This window comes from Gigantopelta aegis, chromosome 10 (assembly GCF_016097555.1).
Source record: "Gigantopelta aegis isolate Gae_Host chromosome 10, Gae_host_genome, whole genome shotgun sequence".
In the NCBI taxonomy this organism is placed as follows: Eukaryota; Metazoa; Mollusca; class Gastropoda; order Neomphalida; family Peltospiridae; genus Gigantopelta; species Gigantopelta aegis.
Window position 1 is genome coordinate 70298289 of NC_054708.1, and position 13450 is coordinate 70311738.

The 13450-nt window shown below is 33.0% G+C and overlaps 1 protein-coding gene and 1 long non-coding RNA gene across 2 annotated transcripts in view; one reads left to right on the plus strand and one right to left on the minus strand.

Annotated features, from left to right (window-relative positions):
* The first annotated feature begins 960 nt into the window (after positions 1-960).
* LOC121384763 lies at positions 961-12249 on the plus strand. The gene is made up of 3 exons (XR_005959432.1): positions 961-3525; positions 11170-11171; positions 12237-12249. It is a non-coding gene; the product is annotated as an uncharacterized LOC121384763 (long non-coding RNA).
* Positions 5019-13450, minus strand: part of LOC121384762 (vesicular integral-membrane protein VIP36-like) — a 20047-nt gene continuing 11615 nt past the window's right edge. The window contains exons 7-9 of the mRNA XM_041515308.1: positions 13263-13315; positions 10077-10140; positions 5019-8894 (exon numbers count right to left, since the gene is read on the minus strand). Coding sequence (XP_041371242.1) covers positions 8731-8894; positions 10077-10140; positions 13263-13315 — 281 coding nt within the window. The 3' untranslated portion in view covers positions 5019-8730. The remainder of the gene's footprint in view (positions 8895-10076; positions 10141-13262; positions 13316-13450) is intronic.

The following is a 13450-nucleotide window of genomic DNA, read 5'->3' on the forward strand; positions in this document are numbered from 1 at the left end:
AACACTAAAGTCTGGACAACTAGAAAATATTTTACTACGTTTTTTAGTTTGTCACTTATACGACGTGACAAGTAAATGATGTGGTCGCATTAGTAGAGTCCAAATGTACTCAAAAAACAACCACTGGTCATAATCCGTATTAGCGAGGTGGTCTTAATACCACAGTAGTTTTTCTTTAAAATAATACGGAAATCTTCTGGTCTAAAATATTGGTCTTTTTATCGGGGTGGTCTTCAGGGTCGTACCTAGGATTTTTTGTTTGGGGGGGCAACTGAGTAGTTAATAGTCTAAAACTCCTTAAATGGTTAGGAAGAGAATTTTCTTGAAGTTTCTATAATTTTTTCAACTAGCTACGGCCCTGGGCCCTGTTCCATGAAGCGATCTTAGCTCCAAGATCATCTTAAATGCATATGTGAGCTATGCAGTTACGGTGATCTTAGGGCTAAGATTGCTTCTTGAAACAGGGCCCTGGTCTTAGGATTGGGGTGGTCGTTAGGTGGGGTTTTACTGTACTAGTCATAAGGGTGCTAGTTGGGGTGGTCGTTAGGTGGGGTTTTACTGTACTAGTCATAGGGTGCTAGTTGGGGTGGTCGTTAGGTGGGGTTTTACTGTACTAGTCATAGGGTGCTAGTTGGGGTGGTCGTTAGGTGGGGTTTTACTGTACTAGTCATAGGGTGCTAGTTGGGGTGGGAGGGGGAACCCAATCAAAGAAACGGTCCACCAAGGGGATTCAATGCCTTGACCCAAGCATCTCATGCAAATACTCTACTGGCTGAACTAGATAAAACACAATTTGACAGTAAAACATATCTCAGTCTGCATCATTACAGGGCACAATATTTCACGAGAACCGCTGTTCTTTTCGCGTGTCGGTTACGCAACTCTAAAATCACGAGAACCGTCAGTCGGTTATGTGGTGAACAATTACATTCTAAAATTAAAAGTAGCATATATCAGAAATGAAAGTGAAAATCAGTTTGTTTTTAAATACATCTGAACCACCAATGTAGCACAGAACCCATAGTTCAAGTGTTTTAGGCTTAGGTAGGTGTAACTCATCGGTTATGAGAACTATATTAACGTAACCGATTATTCGGTTACCTAAGTAAAACTCACGTGAGCTTACTTCCGGGTACCTTAGATTTTGAAATATTGTCCCCTGCACTAGGCCAACAATGGCAACAGAAAAACACCAAATGTTTCATAAATAGGATACTATAAGAGTGTCCATGACGGACAATGTTTATGACACAAATTATCATATTTCCCCGAGCCAGAGCAGGACAAAAATGATAATTTAGACTAGAATGTCACAAACAATTTTAACATTGTCTGTCATGGACACGAATGTAATATTCTGTTTATTACTGTTACAGTAGTATTTTTTACAACACCCATTAATTGAAATAATGGGGTCAAGGAGGTAGGTGCAAAATAATTGTCTGGGCACAGGATTGATATGGATGATGGAGAACAGAAAGAGGAATGGCCGCAAGAGACCTATTATTGTTTTAAGTTTGGCAAGAAGTGCGCAAGGTAAGCTCTTATGGCAATTTTTGTTTTGTTTAAATAGAAGTTCTGCAGTAAGAAAAGATTAATTTCAAGGTAGCGGAAGTAAAACGGGTGATAAACAAACAAAAACACTAATAAGGATACAAAATGTTTATTATTATTAACACTAGTATGTTTGGTTAAAATATTTTAACGCTTCAATTGAACATGCATTTCACCAACAATCAACGCATAGCAACTTTGAAAAACACCCATGCATTTACAACATTTGTGTTCTTGGTATGAAATACTATAATAGAAACGGCATCAGAAACCGTAGCAAACACAAGGTTTTGAATTCAATAACAAAATTCCTTAGAATTAAATGTCTCACCTATACCATAAACGTTTTCAATGCTCTGTGATGAACATTCATAGGATGCAACTAGAAACCTATTTTCATTGATCTAGGACTTAAAGTTTGGGGGGGGGGAGGGGGAGGGACATAGCTCAGTGGTATACTATAGTGAATAGTGTTCGCCTGATGTGTGGTCGGTCTAGGATCAATCCCAGTCGGTGGGCACATTGGGCTATTTCCCGTTCCAGTCACTGTACCATGACTGTTTTATGTGCTATCCTGTCTTGTCGGATTGTGCATATAAACGATCCCTTGTTACTAATGGAAAAATGTAGCACATTTCCTTTCTAACTCTTAAGACTAAATGACAAAATTACCAAATGTTTGACACCTAATAGCTGATGATTAATAAATCAATGTGCTCTAGAGGTGTCATTAAACAAAAGAAACTTTAACTTTAATCATCGCTGTTAGAAAAGTCTTGTAAAGGGGAGACAATAATTGTCAGAAACCTAAACAAACTGCCATTACATGCAAATATCCATAAATAATTTTGATGAAGGTTTATCATTTGGTGGTCTTGTTGTGAAAACCTATCATGTACACAGATATGTCAAGTTTGTTTCAAAGAAAACAATGGGAATATTTAGAGAATAATAACAAGGTACGAGGAATTACGGATTATCCGTGTTGTAAACATTCATTCATGAGGGTCAAATAATCTTAACTCCTCATATCGAGTTGGTTATTTTCTTTATTACCTACTGACATTTTGATCTCGTTTTTAATGTAAAATCTCTCTGTAATGTAGATAGCCATCAGCCATTATGTTACATAACCATTACATGATGTTATGTGACATCATAGCGTAACAGTGTTCTTTTACAGTCAAATATTTACAGTACAAAATAATACGACTGGTTGCATTTGAAAATAATGATGTTTCTATGTCATTAAAGCTCTTTCTTATGAAAATATACCATTTCATGTTTATAAAACAAAAAATTAGTAAAACATGTTCTGTTGATCGTATAACATGTGTAATCTGACTGATGAATAAAAACATTAAATCAATGACGTTCTGGCCGTTACAAACAACCAACCAAATGTCATCATTTTAAAACTAGGCAATTAGAAGCAATCTGCACACTGTACAATTATCAAACAAATATTACCCTAGATATTTTAGCCCATATGGGCAATAAATTAATCTATTTATTGCATTTCTTAATGTGTCAATACTCGAGAAGTCAAATGCAGAAAAATTTGCAAAAGATAGAAACACAAATTTGAATCATCAAAATATGTTTACAAAATAATGAATATTCACCAGTGGTTTATTTCTGATGAATGAGGCACTTGACTTTCTTTCTGATAATTTTCTCCAACATAATACATAATAATCTATATGCCACTGACCAACTTAACATTATTACCTGGTCATACAAAGTCCTACATTATGTTCCTATCAATCAGAATATTTGTTGACCAATAATTACATAATTATTGCATTAAATAAGAGAGGGTATACCATGTTATATGAACAGGATTTAAAGTCACTGACCTTAGATACCGTTTCTATTTTGCATGTAATGCAGATAGGGCTATTACAAACACCAGATTAAATAAAAACATGTTAGATTTGCTGAAATTAATAATTAAAGCAAGATTTAATTGTCACTGAAACTTTAATGTTTAAAGTAGCTTTTTTCTAAAGTTAAATAAAACAGTTCCTTCCTTCTTGATTATTATTTTGATTCTACACATCCCCTTGTATAATACAGTTTGCTATGTTCGGAATTCTTGTCACTGAAAGTATAAAGCAAAATCAAGTAGGTACAGCAGCTCAAATATGTGTTACATTGCTGACTATTTTTCTCATCCTCAGGTATATAGGACAGAGCTATTTCATGAAAGAAAGCTGTGACAGAAATGTTTGTTTTACATGGGATATCACATGATTGTTCTTAATGACATTGTTGATAATATGATGTCATATTAATGTGAGATGGTCTTCCATCAGACAACAATTTTAAATAAATATTTTATTAAAATATTCAATATAAAAGCCATCTTCTTAATTTGTGGTGTTAAATTATATTTACCACATGAAACAAACACAGCAAATACAATAATGTAGTTTATTTATGATAAAATTAAGAATTTGTCTCCAATGGCAATTTTGTAAAGAATTGCCATGGGTGAAACAGTCCACCATTGGCAATTTTTTTAATATTAAAAAGTGGCATTTGCAGCAAATAAACATGACTGAAAGGTTATTTTGCTGTGTATGTAGACATATTTCAAATGTAAAAATGTTAAATACTGACAGATAATGTACACCAGGTGTATACATTTTGTCATTGTTGAGGTGTCGTCGTTAAGTTCATAATCACGTGCAGTCATGCGAGATAGAAAAAGTCCCAGATCAAAATTTCCACCAACTCGGGTGTACTTTTTCTATCCCATATGAAAACATATGATGGATTCTTATATTCCAAAGCATTTATCTTTTTACTTTCACAAAAAATTAATCCTGAGCTACTACAAACATGTTGGATTTGCCAAAACTTAAAATTTAAAGGTCAACTTCATAATAAAATAAAGTCAAAACTAAACCTCAAAAAGTGTTTTGTCAAATATCAGATGACATTACATGTTTTCATTTTCAATAAAAGCTATTTTAATTTTATTTAAAACAATTATTGAAAAGCCTGCATTAGAGTTAATTCCCTTGAATAGTGCCATAATTTGTGCAAGGGACCTATTAAAAATGATGAAGAATGACATCATATATGAATAATGTATGAATAATGATGTCATCCTTGTTTTCAAATAAAGTTTGGAATGTTTAGGTATTTTGTAAGACATTTTGCAGCACTTACATGATAGCAATTTTCACTTGTTATTGGGAATACAAAGAAAGCAATTTTCACTTGTTATTGGAAATACAAAGTATACAGTAGGAAATAATTTACAAGGTCATATTTGACAGTATACAAGTTAGTACCTTTAAGCACATGATGTGGAAAAATAAGTTTCATTTTTTCAGTTTTGCATAATGAAAAACAGAGGAGTTTAATTTTCAGAACATTATTTACATAGGTCATATTAAAAATGACAGGCATTTTTTAACAAACAGTTTTGCAGTTATGAAAACAGAAGGAAATTGAAAAAACCTCAGCAATCTCCAAGCTGATTGCCACGGTTAATTGCCAGGGTTGGCCAAAATAAGTGGGACGTGATGACTATGCAGTTTGAATAAAGTACTTTTGGAACAAATTAAAGGTATATATTTAAAAACAATATTGAGTGGGCCAGTTTGTAGGTCAACTGCTGTATGACCCTGCATTTGAAATGAGGTCACAAAATTCTGGATAAAGCATTGGCTTACTGTCAGTCATAATTGCTGGCAAAACGTTAGAACCATAGCTGATCAAATACCATACAGATTTACAAGTAACAAACATTCAATAATCCGTATCAATAGTAATAATAATAATAATAATAATAATGCATTTATTACACACTAAGGCATGTGGTATATGTAAGTATTTATAAGGAAGACAACTTAGCAACCATACTTGATACTAATATAAACTATACAATCATAACATAAGCATTTTAATTCAAGAAAATGCCTTTGATTAAATCCTATAACTATACAAGTGTCACTCAGTGAATAATAAATGCAACGGTAAACAAGCTAATATTAAATATTCAACTCGTACATGTTTTGTAATATTCGTACTCGTACATTGTAAGTGTTGCCAAACACAACTCCTAGGAAACTGATCATTGGTTTATCGACACATATTTACAGGATCCTTTATGTATATATAAAAACAAGAATTTCATGGAATTAAATGTCTCACCTACCATCGACATATTCAGTGTCACTGATAGTTGTATCCATAGATGTTAAAAGGAAATGTTTGTAAAAATAATAACCTTTAAAAACAAAATTCATTTAAACTTTTAATTTATTAACTTTCAGTTTTTGTTTAACATGCATTGAAACAAAAATTCATTGACCTATTTATATACCAAGTTTCACTGATGCAAGGCTTGTAGTTTATGAGAAATGGGCGAAGCATGAAACTTTAATGTTGAGCTAAATGCATACGTTGACGGCATTGCCACCATCAAAAAAGTAACATACTAGTACCTATATCTCGGCTTTTTACTTCATAAAGGCAAGACAAACATTTTCAAAAACATGGACATTACATATGCCAAAAACACTAAATGGATTGCATGGTACAACTAAAAGTGAACCCCATAACATACCAAAAACACACACTCATATCATAAATCCTTGACCCCTAAGGCAGGCCTCAATTCATCAATGAAAAAAATAATAATATTAAAACCATCTTAAGTAAAACACAAGTATATATTAATAAGTAAAAAGCGTGTGCTGTGCCAAATTTTATCCTCACCCAGTTCCTGCATCACACACTTGTCCCATGTCCAATAAGAACAAAAGTTAACCCTCATTTTCATAGAAAGAAATACTCTCCTAGCAGGCACTAATCCCATATCATGTTTGAAACCAACTGTCACATACAAAGAGGTAATAAATGCAACATCAATCAAAACGAACTGCAGCTATTGTGACCCATATCAAACTGGGCAATAAGTGCAGCACACCATTTAGCTATAGTCCAACCAGTGAGTCCAACAAGTGTGCTTGATCTCATGAACAACTTCGTCTTGGGCAAGTGATGTTGTCTTCACAAACAAGCATCCTGAAAGTACTGCTAAAGCAATACATGTCCCCTATTGGACCCAACACATTTTCTTATAGCAAAGGTAAAAAATGAGCAAATCTCCATAGAATCCAACTTTTATCTGTAACTCAAAATTCAGCTTAATATTTTGAAGCATTGCAAAAAAAAAGTCTTGAAAACTATATGTTGGACAGATGGATGAACAGACGGACAAACAGAGACAAAACCTGTAGTTCTCTCTGGTTGGAGCCAACATTTATAATAGTTGAAAAAATATGTTTTAACAGTCTAGATACTTGGAGCTAACATAACAGTCCAGATAAGGACTACCCATACCACTTCATCCAGACACTAGACTGAGTGCTTTTAGTGCCGTCTCTGATGCAAAAGCTTAATATCTAAATCATTGGCTTAAGCTTAATGTCTAAATCACTGGTTTAAGGAATTTAATCAGACTATAATCAGTTGCAGAAAAAAAAGATTCCCTATGGGCTTATTATTAAAATAATTCTATAATTTCAAGAGATATGTCTACACAAGCACAAGAATCATCAGTTATTTAGCACTACCTCACAAATATAAGGTGCTGTTTACAAGTATCAACATTTTTACAAGTGTACAAACCATATGCTAGAGAAGAGGTTAATGTCAGTGTATGCTTTATAAATGTTGAGAAAATATTTCTTACAAACTGAGGGCACAATATTTCATGTGAACCGTCATTCTGATTGCATGTCAGTTTCATACCTTTAAAATAAAGGTCTCTTGAGAATTGAAAATTGGTGTAAACCATTTATAGTTTACACTAAAACATTCTAAAATTGTTTTTAATTTTGCATAACCTGTTATGATCATGCAAATGAATTTAATGTGTAAACAAAAAATGTGCTATGCAAAATTAAGACTTGTTTGAGCGTTGCATGAACAAGATCTAAATTGACATGAACCGGCAATTAGTTTTGTGGTGAACCGTTGCTCAGTGCAAGTTAGAGTTAACTGATTAGGCAATTCCCTGGTTATGCAAACATAATTAACATAACAAAACAATCAGCTGACTTCGATTTACCATAGATTTTAAAATATGTTTTCATGTAAATTTAGAACTTTTAATAGAAGCTTTTAGAATGGGGAAAGGTACAAAAAAAGTATGGTTTGTATATTCCTGAAAATGTTGAACAGATGCTAACATTTTAACAATAATTAAAATATCTATATCACAAAGAATCGATTAAAGTATTTCAACAATTTAATAAACATCAGTGTTTCTGCCAGAAAGACATTTTTGAGTATGGCACTATGAAATTGAATGCACTACAAACAGTATTGGGGACATCCCCCAGAAAGAAAATGGGTTAATTTAGGGATAGGGTTAAGAAAATCATACAGTAATGATAAGAGTAATTAATTTTGTCAAAAGGTTAACTTAAAAAAAAAAAATCTGCAAAGAAATTTGGGTATGGCATCATACCCGTTTTACCCTCTGGCAGAAACCCTGAACATATATGAAAATAGGTTACAATTCATTTGCCCAATATGTTGAAAAATTTATCTTAGATATTTGGAAAGTATCCCAGGGAAATTATGCAGCAATGTTATTTAAGAAATTATTAATAATAATTCTGTGAACATATTACTGTAAATCATAAAATATTAGCAATCTTAAAATTTAGTGAAATCCAATTAAGTTACATATTAGCAACATAAAACTTCAGTGAGGCCAACATTGTCCGATATTTAAAAAAAAAAAAAGGAGCTTAAGTTGGATCATTACTTTTGATATATTTTAAAGTTATGCAGCTGACAGAATTTAGTAGAAAATTTCAGTAATGTGCATGCTAACTAACTGTTGTTATTTGTTATACTTAGTTTAATCAAGAATCATGTTAATCACCCAAATGATTTTCAAACTTTTCTCTTTTATGTCTCTTTAAATTTAGCATTATGAAAGATAAGCATTTTTTATGGTCTAGCTAAATTCACTAATATTTTAAGCTTGCCATCGTTTCCTGATTTACAGTATACCAAACATCCTGAGATGGAACTGTGATCTCATTCTCTGTATGCATCTTGGTTATGAAACATAAAGGCAAATTCATCAATTATTTATGATATGAACAATGATTAGTGATAAATGGATTGTTCTTGTTTTCAGTAAAATCGTTTCCTGCTATAATCCTGTTTTTTCTGGAAAATTATGAAGGCCACCATGCCACACACCCCAAGTCCTATCACAATGAGCACGATAATGATGAGTAACTTCCAGCCGGTCAGACTTCCGAGTAAATAACCTCCCTTCTGGTCATCAATACGATCTGAAACGACAAAACAATCAAACCTTTAGTTTATACACAAATTTCATGGCAATGGAAAGAAATATTGATTAATGACACATTTTTAAACAAATTTTTTGTTGCTTGGTTATTTCGACTCATGGTTGAGAGAGAGAGAGAGAGAGAGAGAGAGAGAGAGAGAGAGAGAGAGAGAGAGAGAGAGAGAGAAAGAGATACTATTTTACTTCCATCAAGAGTAAATAGACACACAGATAGACAGAGATAAATATGTAGAGAGAGAGACAGACAGTTAGAGAGATGCCACCTAGGCTACTCCTTCAGTTAACCTTCTGACTAATGTAGGCGTCACGCAATACAGCATACAGTACATTCACTTCATATTTCCTGCTGTTTTGCACACGACACTGACCAGATATAATAACAGAACACTGATCAAGACTAATCTTGATAATGGCCATTTTAGGTTTTTTGTTTTTGCGTGAGAAATACCTGGAAATTGTTGACAAAGTAGTTTTTGGCAAGTATTTTCGCTTGATAACAATTGCAGAACCGTGCGGTCATTTTCAGGAGTTGGTTGTGACAGCTAATTTGATAATGAATTTTACCGTTTTACCAACAACGAAAAATCACCAAATATTGGGACATAAATCATAGTTTATTTCCAAAAAACATTCTAGTCACAAAAATTCATTTATTAGGAATAATGGACATAAATACTGCACATCTGTAAGTAAACATAACTTTATAGATTTTTGGCCTAATTTTAATCTACATTAAAATATCATAAAAACCCACGAAAATAATACTTACTGATTCAAATATGAACATTATTTTATGTATTTACATAAATTTTAAGTAAAAATATTGAGAAAAATGTATAAGCTTGTACCCCATAACATGGTTTTTGTCAAAATTTAATAAGATGATCCATTTTGCACCCCATCGTATCTCATTCAAGCATTCTACAACTGAGGTGATCATAGAAAACTGCATATTACAAAAGAACAAGAGCACAAGTGAAGTACATGATACACCCATCAGGACTTTGATGTAGTACACAGATTACTGAATGTGTTATTTGAATTGATCACGAAGATATGGCTTTGCAATCACATTTAATAGCAGCTCACCAACAACCTTTGATGGGTCAGCGTTGGATCATGGAAAAATAAAAATAAAAATTGATCTTAATGAACAGCTTACCTCTTGGTTCTTCCATTTGAGCAGCTTCAGGTAACCCTGTGTAAGGTGTGTCATTATCATCTTTCTGAAACAACAAATTTTTTTGATCTTATCCTATGTACATATTTGCTTCCTTTAAAAGTATCTTAATACATATGCTTAATCTAAAATGATAGGTACCAGCCTTAAGCCATCAGAAGAAAGGCAACACACCACCATTTGTTGTGCCATTACTTGTCGCAGCAGCTTAATATAGTCCGGTTTAGGAAATAGTTCATCATAAAAGAAATACATGTACTATAAAATTCTGATATGCTTTTTGAAATCTTTCTTTGATGATTACACGTAGGTTGGTCTCTGTAGTATTTGAATAACCCATTGGTTTGAAGCTACTTGTTATAGGTATTACTAACTGATAACAACTGTGCAAGTGGTATAGTGTCACTTGTATAATAGCAGCACAGGGCAGTGATCAATCAGGCATGATGCCTGTTAACTGAAAAAGTTCGCGGTCAACATATGTTGATTGTTTACACAGTACTTGTCAGTTGAGAGCACTCCCTATAATTAGTAGTCACGACCCTCTCGATAGTGTTGTATATTTCACTAAATATATTCTGACATAGAAACTGTATTAAAACTGCATGGGAGTAATTAATGGTGCGTGTAACCTTAAGACAGGTAGATCCAGAGTTCATCCACCTGAATTAATTTTAATGACTCAATGGGCAGGTGTAAGGCCTCTACACCGAGTCTTCTCCCACTAACTAACAACTAACAAACATTAACCCACTATTAAGGCCAGAATAGCATATTTAAATTTTAGCTGGATATAAGCAGGAAAATCCAGGTAACATTATCATGCTCATCCCTTGAGCAATTGAGACAGTCTAACATATACTGTCTACAACAGTATAAATGTTTTCTGAACATATTCAAATAAATATTCAACTGGTCTTTATTTGGTATTTCTTTTTTGTACAAGAGGTTGTTCGAAGCATTATTACTGTTACTATCAATCAGGTATCAATTTACGCTGGAAAATCTAATGTTTGCATTCAGTAACACTTTGCAATTTTTACAAGCAAACACTTTCAATATTAAAATAACCAAGAAGTTGCACTAAGAAATGGCAGCCCTATTTCAAAATGTATGCAAAGCATTGGACAAAACCAGAAAGGTAAATCATTGTAAGTTTTCAATGGAGAATATGGAAAATTTGTGACAAATAATGAAAAACACTAAAACATTGTAGGACAATTAAAAATCCAGAATTCCAGAATTTTTTTTAAAAACTTTATTCAGTGCTTTTACCAAACCCAGAGGCATGACGTCCCTGATCTCTGATCTGTGTTGTGTGCATGAAACTTCTTGTAGTACACGTGTGATCACAATTCTTATTGCACTTCACTTTCAACACTATCAATTAGGCGTATCATAAAATATTGTTTGTTTCCGGTTACCCGACCGACCCTAATTTGAACCTGCCAACCATAAAACTTTTTTTGTATATCCAAAAATGTTTTTTTAATATAACAACGATTTCCACGAAAACATTCCAAAACTATCACAAGCACTAATTTGGTGTCATTTAGGGGATAACCCTACTGTGTTTTCCGATTTGTTTTCTTCTAACAATTGATTGATGGAGTTACTTCCCTTCAAATTGAAGTTCGGTAACTTTCGTGAGATATCGGGCGAAGAGTCGGAAAATTGTTTTCACAAATATATGCGATCTTTTCCAATTTACTCTACATCTAGCGTAGCGAGGTGTTCCGATTAATAATAATAATAATAATAACTATATTTAATGATTTACTCCAGCGACAAACTGGCCGTGTAGAAATTTAGTGACCTTCTGATAAACTAGGGGAGGGAATGTTTACCGATACTGATGGAGTTTACTGCCAAATCAAATGATTAAATATGTCAGTAAGATCTCGATGCGTTTCGTTATTTTTTGTAAGTGGTCACTGGGAACTTCGCGGGTTTCCGCTAAAAACAGTGTCAGAATGACCATGTTTTTGACGTCCAATAGCCGATGATATTAAAGATAAAAATCAATATGCTCTAGTGGCGTCGTTAAATAAAAGAAACTTTACTTTTCAACATTCGTTTGAGTATCCTGAGCATTTGTACTGCATTTCTATTCATTGGACCAATTGATTGCTTCAAACTAAGTGTGTACTTTAATACTGGATGCATACAGAATAAAACTAACATTGCAAATTATAAAATTGGTAAGTCTACCATTTCTTAGATACACTAGGAAAGATAATATTCATACAAAAAAAATTAAATGTTATTGTTGGACAGATAAATATAGAAGCCTTCTTTTCAGTTTTCATTAAAAGAAATTGTTATAACTTATTTACTGGTTTCTATCCAATTAAGGTTCAACCAAGTCTGTCCTGGACCAGTACAGAAGTTAAGTGTTAGTATGAGAGTAAACCGTCTGCCTATTATTAAACAGCAAGGGGTCTTTTGTATGTACTCTCCCACAGATAGGTTAGCACCATGTTGCCCTCAAAATCAAAATGCCTTGCCTTTTATAAATTTACAAGTTGCCCACGTAAAAAGAAGCCTTTAAACACACCTATGTGGATAGTACTACATATTTTATTTTTTTAATTAAGTTATGAAATAGATATAGAAAATAAAATGGTCATAAGGTTTTTGTCCTTTTGAAAATTGTATAATGGAGAAAAAAAAAGCCCTTATATTTAAAACTGCACATAAAATATGCCCCCAAAACGTCACTTTACCATGCCTTACTTCTAGGGAAAACACTGTGATGAATGGTATTGTTGGTTTGCATAATGCATTTCTATACATGCAGACATTATTTTGGATACCGGTAGCCAACACCTTTATTTAATATCCATAAATAAATTTATTTTCCAAAATAAAATGTTTTTCCTACCTACCTACCCTGTATTTTTCCAGCATGTAATAGGAAACAAGTAAAAAAAAAATTCCGGCCTTATACATACAGACCAATACTTAACTTGATATGGCAAGTCAGTCAAAATATTTATGTGTGTTTATTACATCAATAAATTTTGCAAAATGATACAAGTCACTAAATAGCCAATTACTGAATAATCACTTGAATCATTAAATTAAAAACAGCCAGTGCCACTTCAAACTGGGTTCAATTGCAAAACAGATGCCAAATGACATACTGTGTCACAAAGTCATACTCACCGAGTCTTCAGTATCTAAATCATAGAGCTTCAGAGACAAAATATCATGATTATCTGAAATACAAAACAAATAGAAATTGGTGAATTCCAAAATGTGCTAAACATTTTAGCTACCATAATAAACATTTTGTCTCTGAGTGAACCCCCCCCCAGTATTTTTATAATTATTATAATTATTATCTGCTACAG